The sequence below is a fragment of the Prionailurus bengalensis genome, chromosome A3 (assembly GCF_016509475.1).
Source record: "Prionailurus bengalensis isolate Pbe53 chromosome A3, Fcat_Pben_1.1_paternal_pri, whole genome shotgun sequence".
NCBI lineage: Eukaryota > Metazoa > Chordata > Mammalia > Carnivora > Felidae > Prionailurus > Prionailurus bengalensis.
In genome coordinates, this window is record NC_057354.1 from 22,689,540 (window position 1) to 22,714,815 (window position 25,276).

Sequence of the window (25,276 nt, forward strand, 5' to 3'; positions counted from 1 at the left end):
CCCCCATCAGATCTGAAATCCGACTCTTCCCCCCTCCAACCCCAGCCCAGATGCCTGGAAAGGAGGGAGTCCTGGGAATGCCACAGCCAACTGGCTGGCTTGGCGTCACTTGTGAGGGGCCACCAGGGGTTCCAGATGGTGACTCCTTACATCTCAGAGCCTCCTAGAATGTGTGATATGACCACTGAAAAACATGCAGAGTGTTCAAAAAATATTATTTTCTACAAAAAACTTTAAAACATTTATCATAGAAAAAATAAAGAGGACACATTAGACATGGGTCAGTTATCTATTATAGTGTAATTGGCCCAAAAACATTTATTGGATCACAGGTGCTGTGAATCCAGAATTTGAGAGCTGGGTAGTTCCGATTTAGCATCTCAAGAGGTTGCTGTCAAGGGTCAATCAGGCTGCAGTCATGTGGAGGCTTGACTTGGACTAGAAGATCCATTTGCAAGGTGGCTCACGCCTGTGCCTGGCAAGTCATTGTTGGCGGGAGGCCTCAGTTTTTCCCCACATAGACCTTTCCATAGGGCTGCTTGAGTATCCTCACAACATGGCAGCTGGCTTACCCTAGAGCAGGTATGAGAACGCAGGGGAGAAGTCACAATGCTTTTTGACTAAACTTTGAAAATCACAGTCATTTCTGCAGTATCTTCTTGGTTATACAGGTCAGCCCTACTCAGTGTGGGAGAAGAACACACAGAGCATGAACGGCAGGAATCAGAGCTCAGTGGGGACCATCTTGGAAACTGGCTATCATATGAAAAATCTACATCTCTGTCCCTCTTATTTTTTTCTAGGGGTGTGGCAGGAGGCGGGGGAGAGACTAACAACAGCCAGGCCTGTGCTAGGCATTGAGAATGCAGTGGATGGGCCTGGAAGACAGGAAAGCAAATGTCAATGGTAGGGGGAACCCAGGGTGTTCAGGGAGCCAAGAGGAATTGGAAGGCCTCACAGAAAGGATATATGAACTAGCACCCGAGGTTGAGATGGTGAGTAAATGAAGGGGATAGTGGTATATTATAGGCAGGACGCTGATGGGAGGTGGCTCCAGGGGAGGCACTGCATGTACCAAAGCCTAGCAGAGAACAGAGCACAACAGGAACCAAAGGTTGTCACTGGAGTGAGGAGTGATGAAAAAGGAGAGTCAGATCATGCAGTGCCTTACGAGGGAAGGAATGTACACATCGTGTGGACAGTCGGAAACCATGGGAGAATTGAAAGCAGAGAAAGCACAGAGGATGTACTGGGTCTGGAATCCGTGAAGCAGTATTCTCACTGTGCCTCAGGATGACCAGTCCTGGCTGGGAACAGTGTTCTGTTCTTGGGACACTGACAAACAACGACTTGATAGAGGTGGGCAGACATAGAAGGAACTGGGTACCACTGAGCCCCCAGAGTGTGATATTCAGGGGACCAAGAGCAAATCTGTTTTCAGATGGCCATTAGAACCAGCAGGTTGGAACCACAGGGTGGAAAATTACAGGAAGGGAGATTTCTACCTCCTATCAGAAAACTCTTCCAAGGACCGTAGCTGCTATGGAAGGATGACCACAGTCATATTCCAGCTGTTCCTCCCCAATTCGTCTTTCACTTTATGGGCTTCTAATAATTCAACATTTGGTTTCAGATCTGAAAGGACCGCATACGCAAGGGGACATTTCCATGGCCTCATGCTAGGTGCTGAAGAAGCAGCCTGCTCTCTGGGGGCTCGCTCCCATGCCAGCAAGGGATAGTGGAATAGGCACGGTTGGGCTTCTGGGAGCATATTAATTTTCAGCCTGGAGTCTCAAAGAAGAATCTGAGAGGGATTAATTCCCAATTTTGGCTTAAAATTGGAGAATTTTGCAAGATAAAGCTGGAATGGGCTACCCAGAGGGAACGGCTTGAGCAAAGGAGCAGAGGGAAGAAGCAATAGGGGTAGGCAGAGGAGCTGTAAGCAGTTTGGGGAGGGGGTGGCCTGCAATAAGGCTACAAAGGAGAATTCCTGAATTTTGCCAAGTATTGAAGGGAACACAGAAAGAAAAAGTGCTAGAGTAGGAGTAGGATAGAATGAAACAAACTTGAGTACAGAGCTCCATTTCGTCCTGGGAGAGACCAGGCCCGCGTTTTTGTAACTAACAATGCAAAGACAGGGCGGGGACCATGGCCTAACGGGGGCAGGGCATCAGATGCCCTGTGGCCCACTGTATTCCTTTGGCAAGTACCTCTCTGGGCCTCGGCTTCCCCAACTTCAATGGGCTCTGGGCGTGTCAGACACAAACGACAAGATGAAGTGGCGTCCAGTCCGTAGATGGGGACTCCCCGGGCGCGGCGTAGCTGGGGAAATGGGTTACGCTGCCCGATTTGGACCAGTAAGGACTCGACAGAAGCGGTCAGAACGCCGAGGCTTGAATACTAGTCTACGCATGCGCTTCCAAGGAGGCCGGCGTTCTGCGCACGCGTGCACGGACGCGAGAGGCTGTCAACTACGCATGCGCCCTTGATTGGCGGGACTTTTCGGAAGCGGAGGCGCGGGTGGTGGCGCGGCTCGCGGACTGTTCCGTAGACTGCCGCAGTGGCGCAGAGGCTCGAAGGGCTACCTGTGGCGGCGGAGAGTGATTTGCGGGCTTGTATCTCAGGGGCGGAGGCTACGGGCTAGACTGGTGTCTTCCCGAGGTCAGGAAGTCACAGACCTTTCCACCAGACCCACCGGCTCACACCCTCCCCAGCTTCCTTGGCGTCGGACGTCTCCGCCCAGCCCAGACCGGTCGCCGCCCCCAGACTTTGGGGACCTGGGGCACTGCGGCCTCCTCCTGGTAAGAGGATTCCGAAAGGTCGGCCGCGCCTCTCGCTCGGGGCCTATTTTCAGAGCCGGGTGTCTAGACTGCAGAAAGGTGTTTGAGGGCTCAGGGTGGGTCACAGGCCTGGGTTCGAATTCCGCCCCCGCCCATCCCCCCATGGCTGTCTCCAGTGGGCCAGGCTTTTGCCCTTCTAAACCCCACCTCCCTTATCTGCAGGGAGGAATTAATGACAGCATTTACCGAGCTGTGGAAAGAGTTAATCGGTATAATGAGCTAATGATGCAAATAAAACGCTTTTGAACATACGCAGATCGTGGCATATAATTATAGCTTAACAAGCAGCTTAACAAATGACATTTGTTGCTGTTATTATCCAGGCTTCAATCTGTGATACAGCACTAACTGTGGGGATGAAGATCCTTGACTTACTCACACGTTCTGTTACCTTTCCCAGCTGTTCCTCTCTCTATATTTCTCTTTATTTAGAGTCTTCCCCTCCCCCCATACAGATTTCTGCTGGAAGGGAGGGGTAATCGCGGAAGATGCAGAGATGCCTCAGCCATGTCCTTCCTTGCCTTCCAGTTAGTTGTCTGTGACAGCCACTGGGAATACAGATATATCCTGGCTGGGGAGGAAAACTAGGGGGTGGAGCAACCAACTTTGCCAAAGAGAAGTGGTTGGAAAGTTTCACATTTGAGCTACATTAGAAAGGTTGAGTAAGTTTCACAGGCAGTGTGTGTAAAGATTCAAAAGTGGTGCAGGGGCTGGGAGTGGCAGGAGGGAGCAGGATGGGTAAGTTAGGGCTAGTTTATGAAAGGTACTGAAGATGCTGGAAGACTCTGCTGCTGTCCAAAGAATGGATTGGAGAGGAGCAGTGCTAGATGTTTGAGGACTAGTGGAGAGGCTGTAAGATTATTCTGGGGAGGGAAAAGGAGATGGTGGAAGTTCTGAGAGTGGAACTGGCAGTGGAGAAAAGCTTTCCAGAGACTGTTGGAGGTAGGACGGACAGGACTTTGCATCTGGAGATTAAATATAAGAAGTAAAGGGTGATGTGATTTTTCTAGTTTGGAAGACCATGCAGATCATAATGCCATCTAGAATATTAGGGACTATTTAAAAAATAATTGGTAATAAAGGAGGGTATGTGTTAAGGGAGACATAAGTATTTTTAACGATGAATTCTGTAGAAAGTCAGTACAGGAGGTGATGAACCCGCTGGTAGTCTCTGGAGGAGGTGGAGGAGGTGAAACTGGGCCTTGTCATGTAGGTAGAATTTCATGGGGCAGAGATGAGCAAGCAGTTCAGAAAGGCTGAACAATACAAGGTCTCTTCTGGGGTACTAAAGCCTCATTGAGACTGGGGCTGAAATGTGGAGAACAGATCGCTTTGTTTTCCTATTTTCAGGGTGCTTCATCCAGAATGACCTCAGTATTTAGATCAGAGACCGTGGAAGGTGAGTATTGTAAAATTGCTCTTGCTTTGGGTTCAGGTTTCTAAGCTATAGATAAACATTTCTCTGGCTCCCTGGTGCATCTAGAATCATATTTACATGTTTGCAGAGATGCTTCCTCACTGTTTCTATGATCTGGGGCATACATTTTCTTTGTCCACCTTTTTGCTCAGATGCATAGTTGTGGTGGGTTTGATTTTGTATTTTGACTTTTTCATAACAAGTGCTAGAAGAAGAACCGGTGACATCTAAGACTCATGATCATCAACTGGAATCGGATACCATCCCTGTGGAAGTGTGTAATAAATCACCTGCCTCCCTGGAGATAACTCAAGGCGTTTCAAAGGAAAGAATTTACCTTGGCTCTAGCCCTAAAGTGGGAGGAAGTTGTGATCTCAGCCACCAGGAAGGACTTCAGTCCAGGTTCCTTCATTTGTCCCCCCAAGAACAATCTTCCGATCATCAAGATAAGAGTCAATCTTGGAGGCGAGCAAGTATGAAGGAAATGAACCGGCGGAAGTCACTGCCTCCCTTTCATCAGGGCATCACAGGTGGGATGCTATGTACCTAAGGCAGTGGAGTTCCAGCTCAGATAAGAGGCAGTGAGTTATGGCAGAAAGAATGTAGTGGGATTACCTGACTTTGCTACTTACTAGTTACGTGACTGAGCAAATCATGTCACCTCTCTCAACCAGTTTCCTCTTCTATATGGGGGATATTCTAAGATCATAAGCACTAATGTCAAACACCCAGTAAGTGTTCAGTATGACTGCTATTTATGTTAGTAGCTGTCCATTGTAATCTCTACCATGAACAGAAATTCTAATTTACAGTTGTTCAACACTCACCTCTGCTAGGAGAAGAGGCATTAAAGATTTCTTTGTATGGCTTTCTGTCTCATTTCCTAAAGTGAAACAGAAGGTGAGTGGGTTGCTACCAGATTTTAAGCTTTATAACTGAAAATCTTTCAGAGGGAAGAGGCATGTAAAATATCTCAGTGAAAACTAAGTTTTTAGATATGCCATATTTAAATGTGATTTGTGTGAGTTTACAATAATAATTGTATCTCAGTAAGCATTGAAATACAATATTTAATGTGGAAAGTCCAGCACATTTCGAAGAATTTACTAGTTGTGTGACCTTGAGTAGATTACTTAATCTCCTTTGCCTTATGGTCCCAATCAGCAAATGGGATGAAATAATATCTATTTCACACGGTTGTTTGAGAATTAAATGAATTGATACATATGACACAGTACTTGGCCATATAGTAAGTAAATAGCTCAAATGTTAAGCTATTGTGATTATTTTAAAGATATTAGTTCACTTCCAGATGACCTGATGTCTGAAGGAAATCTGGGTAAAAATAGCCATTTAGCTTATCAGAAAATTGCCGCCACACTTGTGTTCATGCACTTGACCCCACAGGTGTGCCAAGACAACAGCAGCAGTTCCTTGATTAAGGTCACCCCTACCTCCGTCTCTGTTCCAGAGCATGTGGACCTAAAATTCTATATAACGGAAAATCCACGATGTAAAAGATTAGTTATTCCTGCCCACTTGCCAGGTTTCTCTGGTTATAGGCAGAAGGTATCCTGTTTTTTCCACTTACAGCAATGAGAAATAATCAGGAGACAAGAAATAAAAACACTTGAAGCCAGCTGTAGCTGGAGGACAAAAGTACACGTATCTCAAATACTCAGAGCACACTTCCTTTGCTGTATAATAATTGATGTTTTTGGACATAATTTTTAAAAAAAGTGTCTATATCTTGTAGTTGTTTGAGGATTTAGTGGTGTAATTAATGTAAAATGCCGATCTAATTCAGGCTGACTCACCATGTGGCCTTGGGCAAGTTACCCATCACGCGGCCTTTGTGCCTCAGTGTCTTTTATAAAATGGAATTGATAAGATACTTGCCTTCAGTTTTAATGAAGTGTGCATAGCATTTAATGAAGTGCCTTTTATATAATAAGTGTTCAATAAATTATTAATGTTATTATTAGGTTAATATAGAGAGGCAGCATGGCTATTAGTGGGAAACTACACTTTTTTGGTGACAGACTTGGGATTGAAGTCTGGCTTCACCAATCTCTGGCCTCAAACAAGTAATCTGCCCTCTGAGCTTCAGTGTTCCCTTCTGTAAAATGGAGCTCATAATTTACAAGACCGTATTTAAAGCACATTGCAGGGGTGCCTGGCTGGCTCAGTTGTAGAAGATGCGACTCTTGATCTCAGGATCTCCACGTCCTGAACTCAGGCCCCACATTAGGCATGGGGCCTACTTAAAAAAAGAAGGCACACTGTATCTGTCATAAAAATGCTCAGATGTTCTCATTTACTTTCTTTAAGTGATGACTATAAAACATCAAAAAAATTAAGTTATTTTTTAAGTTATTTTTCATCTATGTTGTTTAACAGACAAGATTTTAATGTAATCTGTAAAAAGTTCTTAATAACTTTTTGAAGTTAAAGTTAGAATGCCTGGAGTTGAGCTGCATCAAGAAGGAGGAAAGTGGTTTTTTGGGGTTTTTGGTTTTTTGTTTTTTTTAACTTTGCTAACTGTGTTAGTATCCAGCTCCTTAAAGTGTGATTTTTATGTTAGAGCTCAGCAGATCTATCAGTGCCAACTTAGCAGAAAGCAAACGGCTTGGCGCTCTCCTGCTTTCCAGTTTCCAGGTGAGATTCTTAGGACTGGGAAATACTTTCTTTTTTTTTTTTCAACTGTTGCTGTGATGGCCCCAAAGAGAGATCAATACTGTGTGTGTGATGCCATCAATTAAGATTAAAAGGTGTTTCGGGGCACCTGGGTGTCTCAGTTGGTTAAGTGTCAGACTTTGACTCAGGTCATGGTCTCGCAGTTCGGTTTGTGGCTTCAAGCCCCACATCGGGCTCTGTGCTGACAGCTCAGAGACTGGAGCCTGCTTCCGATTCCGTGTCTCCCCCACTCTCTGTCCTTCCCCTTGGCTGTTGTGCACGCACACGCTCTTTCTCTCTCTCAAAATAAAGATTAAAAGACGTTTTTCTCTAGTTGTATTAATTTAAAAGCCAGATTTAATCAAAGCAGCAGCTGATTTCTCTCTGGACTAGGCTCTCTACCAGTCCCACTGGTGCTGCTGCTGCTAACTGAGCAGCTAATAGTCAGATTTCTTCAATCTAGTATATTTTGTCCATTGACAGCAAATGATGGGAATTTGAAGTGCGTGGAGGTCAGTAAGTTAAAGCAGACATTTGAGGTCCGACTACATAGTGAGTGGGAATTATATGGCTAACTGGTAATTACATCAGTTTAGATAAGAGCATCATTTGTGTTAATTAAATGGCCATGTTTCTCTGAACTGAAAATCATAATGTATAGTCTGAACAACAAAGAGATTTTTCCTGATCTACTTATTTGTATGAAAAATGTTAGGTATAAAAACTAAATCATGTTTAGTTTCACATTGATTAAACATGAAATTACATGAACTCAGGACTGGTCTGAAAAATCTTTGTTGTTGTACTGAAAATACTTTTTTTTTTTTTTTTTTTTGAAAATGCTTTTCTTTATTTAGTTCTCAGTTCAGAAACTTGAACCTTTCCTAAAGGACACTGAGGGCTTCAGTCTTGAAAGTTTTAGAGCCAAAGGTAAGTTGCTAAGAATAAATGAGCAAGCTTTGGCCTTGGGCTTTACCTCCTGTTAAGGTCAGTCGAAGTCCCACTTTCAGGATCCCCATTTATAGGAGCTGCTGGCTCACAAAACCAGCCCTCCCTTTATATTTTAGAATTGTGTTTAAAAAATAAGAGTATATGCTTATGACATTCAGAAGGTATAAAAGTGAAAAATAAGCTTGCCTCCCACCCAAACCAGGCCACCTCCTCTGTACAGAGGCCACTATAATCACCAGCTTCTTATGTATCATCGCAGAGATGTTGCTGGATTTCCAACATTTTTACATTAATATCAAGTGAATAATGCTCTCTGTACTCTTCTTTACCTTGTCTTGTTTTTTTTAACCTAACAGTTTGTCTTGCACATCATTCGGTATTGCACACATAGAACTGTTTTGACAGTTTAGTAGCCATACAATATTTCATTTTATAAACGTACCATATATGATTTAGTCAGTTCTTTACTGATGGGCTTTTAGGGTTTCCAGTCTTTTGCTATTACAATGAATGGGTTAATGAACATCTTCTTACAGAAGCCTTCAGGTACATATGCAAGTAAAAATAAGATAAATTTCTAGAATTGGAATTACATAGGTCAAATGAAATGTTAGGAATACCAGACTGCCTTCTAGAAATGTTTTACCAATTCTCCTACCAGTAATATATGCAAGTACCTATTTTTTCATACTCACAATAGTTTTGTTTGTTTTTTAATTTTTTTTAATGTTCATTTTTGAGAGAGCATGAGCAGGGGAGGGGCAGTGAGAGAGGGAGACACAGAATCTAAAGCAGGCTCCAGGCTCTGAGCACAGAGCCTGATGCAGGGCTTGAACCCACAAACTGCGAGATCATGACCTGAGCTGAAGTCGGACACTCAACTGACTGAGCCACCCAGGCGCCCCATATACTCACAACAGTTTTATTAAACAATTCAGATTTTTTACTATTTGGTAGGTGATACAAAGTATTGTCTAGTCTTAATCTGTGGTCCTTTCTCTTTCAAAGAAGATAAGCATTTTTTCTTTTTTTTAGAGCCATTTATACTTCATTTTCGGTGTATTGTTTGTATCCTTTGTTGTTTTTTTTTTTAATCCAAAATGTATTGATTGGGATCATTTCCCACTCATCTTGATTCAGGTTGCTTTTAGTGCTGCTTCTGTGTGAAGGAGCATCCTTCTGTAAGCCTCACTTCCTCCTGTAGGCTGGCAAAGGACAGTGGAGCACACAAAAACTCATGTTTGTGCATGGCTAAAGATGGTGGTGATTTTGTAGCATCATGGGCACTTCACGTCCATGAAGTAGGAGTTGGGGTTCTGCACCAGGTGCTTCTTGTGTGCTTCCTCTTCTGGGAGGCCCTTCATGACAGGATGTTCTCGTGGGGAGGTCATCACTGCCAGAAAGGCTCCTTTGTTCATTTTTGAAAATTGGGATGTTGGCTTTTTTATAGTGATTTGTAGGAACCGTATACATTAAGGAAATTAGCTGTTAATGTGTGATATACGTTACAAATATTCTCAGGAATCCATTTTTAACTTTCTAGGAAGTAGCTATTTATAGTATAACTACACAATTATCCAGGGTCAGAAAAATTCAGTGTTACCTACTTAAAAGACCTAGAAATATATGAGCTTCCAAGGCTTCCAAAGCTAAGCAGAGACAAGTCTTTCCCTTATGCCCATAATTCTTTATTCTCCTTCAACATTTTTCATTAAGCTCTTGCCTGTTGCCTGACTTCTGTAATATGTTCTTTTCAGTGCAGGCTTTTGAAATCTTGGATAGAATGTAATGTCAGTGCATGTATACCTTTTAAATGCTTTTTCACCAGTCAAGTATTAAAAGAAAAACTATCATACATGTCATAAAGAGGAATTGTCTTCCATTTTATCTATACTGGCCCAAAGAAAAAAGATAAAATCTTTCTGCACATTTATACTACTACTTTGAATGGGTAAGAAGGCCAGAATGTAATAGGGGATCCTAGAGCTAAGACCACCTTAAGTATGTTATGTCATTGTCAGCAGCTTGCTGTGAAAATTCATATTCTTTTTATTTTACAACATGTACTTTATTTCTGTTCTAGCATCTTCTCTTTCTGAGGAATTGAAACATTTTGCAGAGAGCCTGGAAAGTAATGGAACTTTACAGAAATGTTTTGAAGATTCAAAAGGGTGTGTGCAGTTCCCCTTCTGTCCTAAATGATAATTAAATGAAGACTTTCCATTATAATTAGTTTGTTCATTCACTCAAACATTTATCCAGCATCTTATACACACCAGGCTCTTCTAGATGCTGGAGATAAAGTGATACGTAAGTCAAGCAAGTTCTCTCTTCTTATGGATTTTAATAGAGACAATCAGATGAATACATAGAAAATAAAGATTTCAGGTAGTGATAATCTAAGAAGTCAGTAACTATGATAGTGGTTTGAGGGGGTGGGCAACTTTGGCTAGTGTTTAGAGAAGACCTGTAATGAATTGACCTTTGGACTGAGATCTATAAGACCTGGGTAGTGAGAAGGAACCAGCCATGGAACGATGAGGGGGAAAACATTGTTCAGATCTTTGCTAGCTATGCAAGTTGGTGGTAAACTATGTTCTTTAGCTGTTGGCAAGCAAGACTATTCAGAGAATTTTTAAAATTCTGGCCCCAAACTGGTAGTTACTCTGTAGGGGCAGGGTCCAACTCTCTACCTCCTGTCCTGCAGCAAATCCTGTCACTTGGGCCTACATCAGAAACTTTTTAATTTTGACTTCACAAAGATCTACTTTCTCACACACAGACCCTTAGAATTAACATTACTATTCAGGAAATGAAAAATCTGTTGGCTTGACACAGTATCCCTAAAAATGCGGTGTATTTAAGCCACTGGCTGCTGCATCCAGGCCAGAAGTGATAGAAGCTGTGTGTCACAGACTTTGGTAGAGAAACATGAAAGGTGGCACAACTAATTTGTCTTGCCAGGTAGAGTACCAAGTATATCTGGAGGATTTTGGCATTTTCAGTGCCTGCTTTCCATCAGGATTAATCATCCAACTGAGCTAAGCCATTGGTATGAGTAAAATACAATCTCTGTCCACTGACAGCTTAATTTTAAGTGTGAAGACAAGAAGGTCATATACAAAAGTATTGTTGGGCCTTAAAAGATGACATAAAAAGAATAGACTGAAAAATAATATGCAAAGGGGCACCTGGGTGGATCAGTCTGTTAAGTGTGCTACTTCGGCTCAGGTCATGACCTCACGGTTCGTGGGTTTGAGCCCTATGTCAGGCTCTGTGCTGACAGCTTGAAGCCTCAAACCTGCTTCAGATTCTGTATCTCCTTTGTCTCTCTGTCTGTCTCTCAGAAATAAACATGTAAAAAAATTTAAAAGTGATGTGAACAAAAGTTTGGAGATGGAAAACTCCAGATATTTGAGGGTGAGGCCGAGTGAGATTATATGGGCAGAATAGGTGAAAGGCAATAGTTGGAATCAAAGCTAACAAGCTAATCGGAGCCAGAACATAGCCTTAAGTGCCAGGTTAAGGAATTTTGACTTTTATTAGGAATGCAGTAGAGGGTCACAGTTTTAGACAAGGAAAAAAAAAAAGGAATATTTTAGTGAAGGTTAATCTGGCTATGGGTCAATTGGAATTGATGAGAGAAACAGAAAATAAAGCAACCACTGAGGAAACTTATCTACTACAAAAGTGAGAGCCCAAGAATAAATACTTGTTGAAAGATAAATTCTGAACATCTTTTATTGCCATTAAAATTATGTAAGACATCCTATTAAAAGCAACTGCTCTTGGGGGCGCCTGGGTGGCGCAGTCGGTTAAGCGTCCGACTTCAGCCAGGTCACGATCTCGCGGTCCGTGAGTTCGAGCCCCGCGTCGGGCTCTGGGCTGATGGCTCAGAGCCTGGAGCCTGTTTCCGATTCTGTGTCTCCCTCTCTCTCTGCCCCTCCCCCGTTCATGCTCTGTCTCTCTCTGTCCCAAAAATAAATAAACGTTGGAAAAAAAAAAAATTAAAAAAAAAAAAAAAAAAAGCAACTGCTCTTGAAAGATTTATGTTGATCTTATAATCCTATCTGTATTCCAGAAAAGCATCAGATTTGTCTCTGGAAACATCAGTGGCTGAGATGAAGGAATACATAACAAAGTAAGTGAAAATGATCCTTTATTGGACTATCTAAATTCATCTAGGGAAAATAACTAGTTCTGGGAGAAATGAATAGTAAATACCCCATTTAGAGTGTCAATACTGGTGTGTAAACACTAGAATTTAGAAAGCTGCATATTGGGATCTTGTGGGCTGTACTCTTGGCCAGTTTCATAGAATGGAGTCTAGGAAATAAAAGTGTTAATTTGACTTAAAGAACTCAGGTTTGATTTGATTAAATAATATCCTCTGAATCACTCAGGCTTTCTAATCCTTTAATGACCTTTTTTTTCACATTTTAGAACCAGAGCAGACACCTAATGTACTTACTGTGGCCTTGAATGATTCAGAATGTAATCAAAAATTAACTGAATGTTTTTTTTCCTGATCCTGTAGATTTTCTTTAGAACGTCAGTCTTGGGATCAGCTCTTGCAACAATACCAGAAGGAGGCTGAAGACATCATTTCCAGGTTAGATCTGTGACTGGAAATAGGAAGCTATCTTTTTACCTTGTGGAATTTGAATTGATTTCAGTTCTGTTAGCACAGATTGAACGATGAATCCTTTCTCACAAGCCAGTCAATTCATCAAAGCTCTATAAAATGTGTTATTAGCACTCTAGGATTATAAATGGAGAATTGAGGGATGGGGAAGAAGAGTGAATATCCCTATTTTCGGTCAAAGAACAGAACTGCTTCTGTGCCCGTGGCTGCTATTACACATCCTGGGGGGAGACAGGCACATCTCTGCCTTCTACCAGGGCACCTGGGGTTGGGCCAAAAACAGGGGACTTCAGTTTGCACATGGCCTTTGAGCTGCAGGTATGGGAGAGAATGCTCTTCAGGTCCTTCATGGAGATGCAAGGACATGGAAGGGGTGATGAAAGAGGGTGTACAGAAGAGAGAGGAACTTTGTCTGGGTCTTAAAGGCATAAGAAAGTGGGAAAGTGCTAGACTTGATTTAGTTGGTCATTTAAGCCAGTGATTTTAAGCTTTTTTTTCCCAAAAGAAACTCAGCTGGGCCCAAATATAAAATGTAACTGTGGAAGTGTCTTCTTAGTAGAGAGGTGCTTTGAGAAACATGGTTTGAAAAACTTCTCCAGTCTAGGCATTGATTGTTACCATTTACTTTATTCACCCCTTACATGTGCTGTTTATGAAGATAGGTAATATATAAGATGGCAGTTTCAGAATAAAAACTTTTGTTGTGGCCTAGCTTGTTAGTTAAGAGGAATGCTTCTGGAAGCCGACTGTCTCTGTTCAAATACTTGTTTCTTCATTCTGTGATTGTGGGCAAGCGACTTAATCTCTAAACCTGAAGTTCCTCACTTGAAAATGGGGGTGGTAGTAGTGTCTACCTCATTGGGTTATTGTAAGTGTTAATTGAGGTGAAATGGCAGGGTCTAGCAGTCAGGAAATTGTGGGAGTGATCAATTTTCATGCACTCTCCATCATATTCAGTTATTGTAGATAATTGAAGTGACCCAGCATTTTTTCGGAAAAAGATTAGAGACCTTGATTTCCAGAAAGAAATCCCCAGGTCATCGTTTTTTCCCCAAGTCGTTTTACATTATCTTCCCCCAGAAAATGATTATAAAATTCCTTGAAAGCTCTTTTGTTCTATTTTATTTTCAGAGAATCAGTTGAAACCAAAGTTACCGAAGTTGAAGTGGAACCTGCAACATTTCTTGGGTCTTCCCAGAGTGAAGTCCTTCACACAAAGCCTGACTACCAGAAGATATTGCAGAACCAGAACAAAATCTTTGATTATATGGAGTTGATGGTTAGTTGGCTCATGTTTATTTGGTTATTTGGTTTACCTATCTTGTCATCCTTGGAAATTACGACACCTGGAGAATATGTGTAATAAGTATATTCAGCTCTACCTTGGGGAAACATGGAGAGACAATCAATATTGATTGATTGATTGATTGATTGATTGTGTTAAGAGCCAATAAAGCAGAGTAGGGGAGAATATACAGGAAGGGCAGCAGGTTGCTGTATAGAGCAGTTGTTGATTATTCCCCTAAGGTACCTTTTTTTAAAAATATTTATTTTGAGGAGAGAGAGCACGTTCACAAGTTGGGGAAGGGGCGGAGAGAGAAGACCCCAAGCAGGCTCTATGCTGTCCATGCAGAGCCTGACACGTGGCTTGATCCTATGAACTATAAGATCGTGATCTGAGCTGAAATCAAGAGCCAGACACTCAATCGACTGAGCCACTTAGGTGCCCCTGGTCCTTCTAAGGACAGAGACTTGAAAGAAAGGAGGAAGTGAGCCATGAGGACATTTGGGAGAATAGTATTGTATCACTCCAAGTATCAACAGGAAGCAGATGACACTTGATAAAGGGTAATTGAAAAAGTGATGTATAAAGTGTGGGTATTGAGGAAACCAAAAGGGTTAGTTGAAGTAACCTGGGGCTCAGAGGCAGCTGAGCTCTTACTATCCCTAGGACTGAAGGGCGGAGGGAGGGAAAAGAGAGCCATGACCTGCAGCTAAGAGACAAAACTAACCCAAGATGACCCTTCCAGGAGCCTGGGTAAAAATATCCTGACTTCATTCGTCTCCCTTACACATGGGCTTCCTCTTGGCTAAACTGACCCAGATGTCAGAGGACACGGGATCCTGTTTGAGATTATCCACAGTAGTGGCCCCGGGGCATAGGGCAGCATGGAGAAGTGCAGAGTGTGGATCAGGAGGAGCAAACAAAATGTCTGGCAGAAACATTCCAGGTTGAAAAAGAGCAAAGGCAAAGGTCCTTAGTGGGAGCTTGCCTGGCGATTTTTGAGGAACATCACAGAAGCCACAGACCCTTACAGCTCACATCTGTCTTTCCTGTGCAGATGGATGAACTACAGGGATCAGTGAAGCAGCTGCAGGCTTTTATGGATGAAAGTACCCAGTGTCTCCAGAAGGTGTCAGTACAGCTTGGTGAGTGTGTGTCTTGAGGGGACTAGAGATTGCACTATTTTCTGTATGATAGCCCTTCACATACAAACTGCCCTTCAAACAAAGCATGTGGTCTCCGAGTAAGGCCTATATCAGATGATTTCTTTTTCTCCCCTCAAAATAATTATTGTGCTGTGGGTACTCAAAGTTGATGGGAAATTTCTCGATGTAAATTCCACAGGAGCACAGTAGACTGAAAACTAAGTCCCCACAAACCCTCATGTTGTTTTAGTAAATACAATATTTTTAATATCTATTTGCCCTTTTTCCTCTTCATTCTTCCAAGAATCCACTAAATGACACTGACATTACTTCCCTGTTGCTTTTCCTGGCCTCCTCCAGCCCAAAATTGTTTGCTATATATACTTTAATTTTCTTACTATGTTGTATTATGGTTGTAGTTGCAGCTGGCTTTCCTACCAGACTGCTCTCTCCTTGAGGACAGAGATTCTCTCGTTTGTCATTGTAATGCCCTTCAGTGTCTGGCATAGTGTCCATACACCAAGTTTTCAATAATGTCATTTGAATTCAGTTGAAATTTACTTTTGTCTTTCCTCTGCAGGGAAGAGAAGCATACAGCAGTTAGATCCGTCACCAGCTCGAAAACTGCTCAAGCTTCAACTGCGGAACCCACCATTGCTCTAGATCTTGTCAGTGACTTCATGCAGCTTTCCTGCCATAAGGTGCTCCAGAGGAGAGAAATGGAAGAATGCCCAGCACATGGTGATTGCATGGTGGTCTGAGCTGGTGATAGCTGCCCTGTTGCCTTTGAGGATAACTGGCTGAATGTAGAGTACTTCAGTTTTTTTCTAAAAGTGACAGAACTTATGCATCTGAAAGAGTAGCATAGATACTTTTTCCAAGAATGTGCAAAATGCTTGCAACTTCTATTGTGAAATGACCTTGAGAACTAGTAGTCCATTCTTTTAAATATCCTTCATGGTCAGTAATCTTCATTTTGTGAAGGTGTTTTTTAGGTTTTGAAACAATCCAGAGTCATTCAGGACCAAATCCAGGGACACATTTTAGGGGTCAAGTTGGATTCTGGTAGGAAAGGAATGGGACTGATTTTCTGGTATGGCCCTGAAGGTGATTTCAGGTAGTGAAGTTTTGAACATTGTTTGCATCACATGGCTATGTGTATCACTTCACATGATGTCCAAATTGAAGGAAATACCACTTATTCTCTGTCCTGTTATCTACAGTGTGCTTTAGCTTTTAATATTGAATTGATATCCTAAATCCTGGATTCATAGCACAAAGAGGCTAAGTACTATTTTTCATTGTTCTCTATTTTTAATAATTTGCATTATAAAATTGCACATTATTAAAAGCTTTCTTTTGTCTTTGTGTATGTTTTGGGTGTATAAAAACCTTTCTTAAGGGGACCCTGGGTGGCTCAGTCGGTTAAGTGTCTGACTTCAGCTCAGGTTATCATCTCGTGGTTTGTGAGTTCAGGCCTTGTGTTGGGCTCTGTGCTGACAGCTCAGAGCCTGGAGCCTGCTTTGGATTCTGTGTCTCCCTCTCTCTCTGCCCCTCCCCACTCATGCTCTCTTGCAAAAATTAATAAACATTTTTAAAAAATGGCACAAAAACAGACACTCAGAGCAATGGAACAGAATAGAGAACCCAGAAATGGTCCCAGAAACATATGGCCAACTAATCTTTGACAAAGCAGGAAAGACTACCCAATGGAATAAAGACAATCTCTTCAGTAAATGGTACTGGAAAACTGGACAGCGACATGCAGAAAAATGAACCTAGACCTCTTTCTTACAGCATACACAAAAGTAAAAAAAATGGACGAAGGACCTAAATGTTAAGACAGAAAGCCATCGAAATCCTAGAGGAGAAAGCAGGCAAAAACCTCTTTGACGTTGGCTGCAGCAACTTCGTACTCAACACATCTCTGGAGTCAAGGGAAACCAAAGCAAAAATGAATTATTGGCACCTCATCAAAATAAAAAGCTTCTGCACTGTGAAGGAAACAATGAGCAAAACTAAAAGGCAACTGATGGAGTGGGAGAAGATATTTGCAAATGACATATCAGATAAAGGGTTAGTATCCAAAATCTATAAAGTACGTAACAAACTCAGCACCCAAAAAACAATCCAGTGAAAAAATGGGCAAAAGACACGAATAGACACTTCTCAAGACATCCAGATGGCCAACCAACACATGAAAAAATGCTCAACATCATCATCAGGGAAACATAAATCAAAACCACAATGAGATACCACCTCACACCTGTCAGAATGGCTAACATTAATAACTCAGGCAGCGACAGATGTTGGCGAGGATGTGGAGAAAGGATCTTTTTTGCACTGCTGGTGGGAATGCAAACTGGTGCAGCCACTCTGGAAAACAGTATGGAGATTCCTCAACAAATTAAAAATAGAACTACCCTATGACCCAGCAATTTCACTACTAGGTATTTATCCAAGGGATACAGATACGCTGTTTTGAAGGGGCACATGCACCCCAATGTTTATAGCAGCACTGTCAACAATAGCCAAAGTATGGAAAGAGGTCAAATGTCCATCAATGAATGAATGGATAAAGAAGATGTGTGTGTGTGTGTGTGTGTGTGTGTGTGTGTATATATATATATATATATGTATATATATACATATATACACACACACACACACCATGAAGTATTACTCAGCAATCAAAAAGAATGAAATCTTGCCATTTGCAACTACATAGATGGAACTAGAGGTATGCTAAGCAAAATTAGAGAAAGACAAATAAATGACTTCACTCATATGAGGACTTGAAGCTACAAACCATGAACATAAGGGAAGGGAAGCAAAAATAATACAAAAACGGAGGGGGACAAAACATAAGAGACTCTTAATCATAGAGAACAAAAAGGTTGCTGGAGGGGACGTGGGCTAAATGGGCAAGGGGCTTAAGGAATCTACTCCTAAAATCATTGTTGCACCATGTGGTAACTTGGATGTAAATTATAAAAAGTAAATACAGAAAGTAAAAAAAAAAAAACCTTTTACGTCAGCAAGGGCTTAGCAGAAAATAGGATTCTTTGCCAAGATGCTGAAGTGAACAGTAGTGTGGAGATATGCCTCCACATTAATTACCAGTAAAACACCAACTAATTTATTGTTAATGTTTCTTATTCTCTGATCCTTCTAATAGGATAAAGCCTATTTCATTTAAATACCTAGTCATTATTCTTAAGTCTTAAACCTTGGCCTAAGTACCAATTAGTGAAAGGATATCTCTTTCCTTTGACCTACATTCTCTTTTATTTCATGTATTTACAGAGCCCCTGTTATATGCCAGACACAGTTCTGGGAACTGGGGATAGAGCAAAAAACAAAAACATGTGAGTTGCTCATAGCATCTGGAACTTAGTAGGCATGTGACCTATGTGTTCGAAGCCTAACTGCCACTTACTGTGATTGAGAAAAAGTGATTAAATCTCTTATCTGTAAGATTGGGAGAATGATAGAACCTATATCACAGGGATGCTGTAAGTAAGATGAAATACTATAAATTTAGAATACTGGTATCAATATGCTGGAGGGGTGAAAGCTTGAAAAACTGGGTAAGAGAGCAGTAATGAAATGGGAAAGCTCGTAGTTCAAATTGAGATTAGACCTTTGGATATAGAGGTGGAAAACTGGTAAATCTGGACTGGATACAAAATTTGGAAGTAGCTAATGAGTAGCTATTGAAGCCTTGAGAATGGATAATATTGTCAAGGCTAGAGCAAGAAGGAAAACTGGACAGCCCCAAGGAAAGCTGGGGCTTTTAAGAATCAAAAGAGCTGTGTTAATTGCCTACTCTTTGAAAAGCATAGTAGTGTAATGGAAAGAGCATACAGTTTGAAGAGCATCTTTGTCTCTTATGGTCAATTTCATCATCTGTAAAATGGGGATAGAGGACATCTCTCCCAGGTGATTGTAACTTCCCTCATTTTATTTAGTACATTGTGTTGCATTTTTTGTTTATAAGAATTTGTTCAAACTCAAGGGTAAAAAGAGTTTTTGTCTGCATCTTCAACAGCTAAATCAGAAAAATAACACTTGGGACGCCTGGGTGGTTCAGTCAATTAAGTGTCCGACTTTGGCTTAGGTCTGATCTCACCATTTGTGAGTTTGAGCCCCAAGTGGGGCTCTGTGCTGACAGCTCAGAGCCTGGATCCCGCTTCAGATTCTGTATCTCCCTCTCTCTGAACCTCCACCACTTGTACTCTGTGTCTCTTTCTCTCTCTCAAAAATAAACATTAAAAAAATTTTTTTTGTAAATAACATAAGCTGTAAGCATTTTACATTCATACAGACCATAACATGGGTAGCTTGTATTATTTTGTCACTATAGGTGAGGAACTCAAGCATTAAGAAAGAGGCTTAATAATCCAACCAAGGACATATAGGTAGTAGAACCAATTTGGTACTCAGTGAATGTTACCGAATAAACACAATCATAAAATAATAAAAGGCTGTGGTCGGTTAATTTTAGTTTTCTCTCTTCCCAAATTTGGTTCAGGAATTGTGCTTGATGAGTAACAATATTATAGACAGTCACTGTCCTTCAGATGTTTGGTAATCCTTACATTTACCCTAATACAGTTGAGACTATTTTACCTTTAGTCACTGAGATTAACCAAAAAGCTTTTCTGGGAAGGGAATTTTGTCCTGTACATTTTGGTGTTAAATTGTTGGGTCATTAAGCTTAATATGTAATCATTCTTTGAGGAAACAAAACAAAATTCCCATTTCCCTTGTGGCACCCAAGAAAGGAGATGGTGTCGCTGGCAGTTGTCAACAGAGGTGACAGAATGGAGGGCTGGGAATTAGCAGCCCTGAGTCTTGGATTCTAGTTCTTCAGTTCCTGTGCTCATTCACTAGAAATCTGGTAAGCGCCCCTCACTAGCCAGCCAAGCACTGTGCTAGGCCTTGTGCCCTTGGGTGCATCTCTGGTCCCACATAAAAGGAGATGACTTCCTTTCCTTGTTTTGCAAGGGTCCTTGGGGGTTTCGTTAGGAAAGCTATTTGGCGGAAGGGGAGGAAGGAGGCGGGCCAGACGCCGCACTCAACGCCCCTCCCTCCGCGCAGCTCTAGTTTCAGGTTCTCCCAGTAGACTCCACAACAGGAAAAACTACATCCAAGATGGTGTCGCCCGTCCCTCCCGGCTCAGCCACCATCTTCTTGGTAGTTCCTGAGGCGGGCGGGCGCAGCGCGCCTGCGTGGTCCGGGCATCCTCAACGCGCCTGCGTGGCCGCAGAGCCTTCCCCGCCCCTCTCGCAGCCGCTGCTGCCACTGGTGCACTGCTGGCGGGTGCCCGAGCCTCAGGTGAGTGAGCGCTTCAGCCCGGCCCGCGCGGGGCGCGCGGCGCTGCCTGCGGGGGCGTCGCTCCCCCTGCTTTCTCCTTCCCCGCCACATATCCGCGGCGCGCCCGGGCCCCGGGCCCGCGCTGCCAGTTTCCTCCGGTCCCCCAGCGCCCTCCGCTCTCCCCGCCGGCGGCACCTGGGTCAGCCTGGCCTCCCTCGGCCGCTCCCCGCGTCCGGGCTGCGGGGCCCCGCGACGAAACCGCTGGTGACAGCTTGCGGGCGGCTAGGGCCGAGCCTCCCGGCGCCCGACCCCCTCGGTCTCAGGGACGTATCTCAAGCGCGCTCCCTTTTTCTGCTCCTGCCCTGCGGGCGGCGGAGCTCAATGGGCCTCCGGTAGCGTATTCACCTACCCCACCCGTCCCGAAGCCAGGGGTCTTGGAAGATGGGCCGGGAGCTCGCCTTGCATCCATGGGACCCCGGTGCAGCGAGTAGTACCCGCGGGCTGGACCCCACAACGACCCTGCGAGGGAGGGGCTTCTTAGTCCCACTTTACAAATGGGGAAACTGAGGCACCGAGATGACGTGCTGAGCCCAAGGTCACGCGCCTGGCAAAAAGCAGGACTAGCTCTTGAACTCAGAGTCTGGGGCTTTCAGGCCAGCACGGTTGGAATTTGATCGTGTAGCTTTAAAAATTTTTGAAAGACACTTTCATCTCTGGAGTTGTTTCTTCAACGTCCTAAAAGTAGGCTGTGAAAACAGTGATTTCTTGTTGGAGTACAATTGAGGTATTACTGTAATAATAACAATAATAATAATAATAATAATAATAACAACAGTAGTAGCAGTATGTTGTTGATAAGAGCTCACGTTGATTCGACGCTTTCTGTGTGCCAGGGATATTATTAAACGTTTTATGACGATTATCTCACTTAACTCAGCGTTTTCCAATCCAGTGCATCCCCCTTCTTTTTCATGCAGCTTTTTTTTTTTTTTTTTTCCCCTGCGAAGCTGACCTCCATGTCACAGGTAGACTAGATCCTCATGGCTTAGGAGGCAATGAAGCTCTACCATGGTACCCAACTGGTGGAACAGGGATAAGCTTTGCCTGCCTGCATCCAAATTTTACCCCCAGAGGATATAATTAGTCTTCCTTTTCCGGCTGCCAGGAGAGCAGGACTGGGCTAGCTGGGCTGGCTGGATTTGGAGGTGACAGAGCAAATTTGGCTAGCACTCACCTCATTCTGGGTTTTTTTGGCTCTGTTCCAATGCTGGGCTTGAACATGTCAGTATTTAAGGTAAAGTAAAAAGAGAAAGAAGGCATATGACAAAGTGGTGGTGAATATAAGAAGCCTCCATGATTTAAAGTCCCAAAGGAACAGCTGTAAAAATATGTGAATGTTTCTTCCCCAAAATAACTAGCTCAACTGTCTTTTTTCTCCCTTAGCAAATCTTCCTACACACTTTAAAGCTCCATTAACTCACCATCTTTATGTGAAGCCTTCCTTGCTTGATTTTACCAATTAGAACTAAACATACATACATACATACACACACACACACACACACACACACACACTCATACTGACACTTACATGCAGTAGGGTAGAGGCTTCAGTTTTACCCTCAGGACTATTATATTAGCCCCCTGAGGTCTGGAGCCATCTTTGCAGCCCCAAGTGCTTGGTTCATAGTAGGCCCTTGGTAAAGACTCTGTGAATTTCCACTGCTCCTTTTCATCACTCAGAGTGATGTTTTCCTGCTGCTCTTCTGTTCCTCCTTCTTGCCCTTCAATTGCTCTTTGCTGTCCTTCCCTTTAGATTCAACTTCTGGTCATCACCTGCCATTCAAGGTCTCCATTCCACCCTGTTTCTGTAAATTTGCAGATAAAGGTTTTGCGTGAAGTCTATTTATTCCCAACAGTGGAGTTGTTATATGCCACTTAAGTGTACAGGGCAGTTTTTATTTGCGTGTTGCAGTAAGGTAGTCTGAGGCTTACGGCCTTTTAGTCTATCCCTAAATACACGTGAGAGTTTTTACATTCTTTGGCATTATGTAGCTGACTACCCCTGGTTCTATCAGAATAATCAGAATTTTTTTCCATAAATCACTTCATAGTATTTACAATAATAAGTTTTCAAAGGGCCCTTTGGGAGGCAGCAGATCTATGCATAGGTTTTCTGCATAAATTAAGCTTTTTAAAGAGTTTTTCCAAATAATTTTCTGCAAATATATTGAGCTGTTATTATATGTAAGGCATGGTATAAGATTCTCAGTTGATTAAAATATGACCCTTGTTAAAAGAGCTTAGTAGCTAACTGGGAAACACCATATCCAGCTGTAACTCAAGTCTAAAAATTGCCGTGATAGCATTATAAGCAAGCAATATGAGAGTATAATGGTACATTTCATAAAATCATACACTGTTGAAGCTGAAAGGAAGCATCAAGTCATTGAGTCCATCTTGTTTTTTCAGACCTCATCCTGAGAAGTGAACTTGTCCAAGGTCACAGAACTGGGGCTACAACTTGAAATTTCAAACTTTTTATCCATTAATAAGTGAATTTATCCTTATATTAACCAGCATCTCTATTAAAATTCCACTTATGTGCTAAGAACAGGGGTAAAGAAGAAATAAAAATATGATTCATGTCTTTAAGGAACTTTGTTGGGGAATAGTAAAGAACTGTTAATTTTAACTGTAATTGTTAAGTTGTGTGGTAGAGGAACTCGGTGTCACAGAAGTTGGGGGACAGGCAAGAAGGATCAGCATGAGCTGTGGTAGTGAGAGTACTTTGGGGAGAAGTTAGGACTTTTCAGAGCTTTGACAGATTGGTAGGGTCAGAATTAATCAAAAGGGCAAAGAAAGCCTTTTGAAGTAGGGTGGTAAAAGTGTGTTTAAGAAATAGTGAAAAATCTGTATTGACTGGATTAGAGCAGTGGTTCTCAATGATTAGTGTGCATTAGAATCACCTGAAGAGTTTAAAACCCATATTATAGGGGGTGCCTGCCTGGCTCAGTCAGTAGAGCATGTGGCTCTTGATCTCTGGGTTGTGAGTTCAAAGCTCACATTGGGCGTAGAGCTTAGTAAAAAAAAATTTTTTTTAATTAAAAAATAAAACCAGGGGCGCCTGGGTGGCGCAGTCGGTTAAGCATCTGACTTCAGCCAGGTCACGATCTCGCGGTTCGTGAGTTCGAGCCCCACGTCAGGCTCTGGGCTGATGGCTCAGAGCCTGGAGCCTGTTTCCGATTCTGTGTCTCCCTCTCTCTCTGCCCCTCCCCCGTTCATGCTCTGTCTCTCTCTGTCCCCCCAAAAAAATAAATAAACGTTGAAAAAAAAATTAAAAAAAAAAATAAAACCCATACTGCAGAGGTCCCCACCTCTAGAGTTTCTGATTTAGTAGGTCCAGAGGGGGGCTTAAGAATTTTTATTTCTAATGAGTTCCCAGATGATGTTGATGTTCCTAATCCAGGGATAACACTTTGAGAACTTCAACTGGATTAGAAAGTTGAGAAGCTAGAGTCGAACTGTCAAAGAACTTGTTCCAAAAAAATTTAAAAGTGTGTGTTATACATCAGGATAGGAAAGCTCTGGAAAGATCCATTCCAAACTGTACTAGTAGTCACTTCTGGAAGTAGGATTTAGGCGATTGGAGAATTCACTTTGTATTCGGTACCTTTCTAATTTTTGCATTGTGCACATAATTACTTTTGTTATTTTAAAAAGTGAAGAAAAGCGAGTCATTTTTGAAGATATAAATATTTATGGGCTTAAAAAGAGCTTGCTGAAATAGTCTAGTGTCATATAATAAACATTTTTAGACTGTATGCCAGATGCTGCTAGGTTCTGGAAATGCAAAACCTTTGCTACAGTTTGCAGCCCCATCATGGAGATAGGCAGATAACAGTTCTACATAGTATCATGTGAGCTTCCTTAGAGCCAGGACAAGGGTTTAGCTTTGTGCATGGCAGATAATAGGCATTTGGTAAATGATGAACGAATGAATGAGCAAATCCAGGCAAGAAATGAGGATAGTCAGAAAGAAAAAGGGCAAATGGGAGATTCTGGAAGAAACATTGACCAGCCCAAATAGGGATGATAAAAGAAAAAGGTGTGTCAAGGACTTCCAAATCGAAAGATTGATAACATTTTGATTTGGTTTATACAGAACTGTGTGTCAGGTTGTCTATTCTGAAAGACCTTTTTAAATCAAGCCCCATCTGGTGCCTGGGTGGCTCAGACAGCATCTGACTCTTGATTTTGGCTCAGGTCGTGATCTCAACAGTCAGTGAGATTGAGCCCCATGTCAGGCTTGGGATTCTCTCTTTCCCTCCCTACCCCTACCCCACTCCTGTCCTCCCTCCCTCTCTTGCTCTCTGTCTCAAAATAAACTAAAAAACAAAAACAAAAACAAAAAACCCTTCATCCTTTAAAAAAAATCAAGCCCCCCCCCTTTTTTTTTTAAAGACTGATAATAGCCCACAAAAATTTAACCTAGATTTCAGGGCTTTCTTTGGTAAATGAAAGTTTTTATCTTTAATCACAATGCTGATTCTGTTGTATTTATAATATTTACCTACAATTTTGCCATTGATTTGTTCTTTTATTGTGAAATCAACTAAAACATATGAAGGATATTTTAAATCCCATGCAAAAGTGGGTGGGATTGGATCTTCATTTTATTTCTTCAGTGGAGGGATGTTACACTTGACTCAATTCTGCCATGTTTTCCATATGCCTCACAGAGTTTGACATATCAGTCCTAAATAAGTATCCATTGTTGATGGCTGAATGGGGTGTACTTTGGAGGAAATTAAAAAAAAAAAAACTAAATTGTGAGTTGTTTTTTTTTTTTAATTTTTTTTTTCAACGTTTATTTATTTTTGGGACAGAGAGAGACAGAGCATGAACGGGGGAGGGGCAGAGAGAGAGGGAGACACAGAATCGGAAACAGGCTCCAGGCTCTGAGCCATCAGCCCAGAGCCTGACGCGGGGCTCGAA

General features: G+C 42.2%; 2 protein-coding genes, 1 long non-coding RNA gene and 1 pseudogene across 8 annotated transcripts in view; 2 read left to right on the forward strand and 2 right to left on the reverse strand.

Moving 5' to 3' along the window:
• Positions 1-281: 281 nt before the first annotated feature.
• LOC122496310 lies at positions 282-2,378 on the reverse strand. The gene is made up of 2 exons (XR_006300759.1): positions 2,211-2,378; positions 282-573 (listed from the first exon to the last, which is right to left on the reverse strand). It is a non-coding gene; the product is annotated as an uncharacterized LOC122496310 (long non-coding RNA).
• DSN1 (DSN1 component of MIS12 kinetochore complex) lies at positions 2,376-16,331 on the forward strand. Of its 2 annotated transcripts, XM_043602428.1 has the most exons (11): positions 2,376-2,801; positions 4,191-4,239; positions 4,461-4,787; positions 6,842-6,915; positions 7,791-7,863; positions 9,968-10,055; positions 11,966-12,025; positions 12,422-12,496; positions 13,661-13,808; positions 14,872-14,959; positions 15,540-16,331. In XM_043602428.1, exons 2-11 carry the CDS (start codon positions 4,206-4,208, stop codon positions 15,620-15,622), a joined length of 1,050 nt encoding a protein of 349 aa, XP_043458363.1. In that variant the 5' UTR covers positions 2,376-2,801; positions 4,191-4,205; the 3' UTR covers positions 15,623-16,331. The 2 variants fall into 2 exon arrangements, with proteins under 2 accessions (XP_043458363.1, XP_043458364.1); XM_043602429.1 differs by lacking the exon at positions 4,461-4,787.
• LOC122496872 lies at positions 9,032-9,275 on the reverse strand (annotated as a pseudogene).
• Positions 16,332-20,187: 3,856 nt separating the features above from the next.
• NDRG3 (NDRG family member 3) overlaps positions 20,188-25,276 on the forward strand; it is a 69,471-nt gene continuing 64,382 nt past the window's right edge. For 4 of the 5 annotated variants that reach the window (XM_043602430.1, XM_043602433.1, XM_043602432.1 and 1 more), the window contains exon 1: positions 20,188-20,299. The gene's annotated coding sequence lies outside the window, so the exon portion shown is untranslated. Of the gene's footprint in view, positions 20,300-22,110; positions 22,217-25,276 lie in introns of those variants that run through there. The other variant, XM_043602431.1, reaches the window with a different exon arrangement.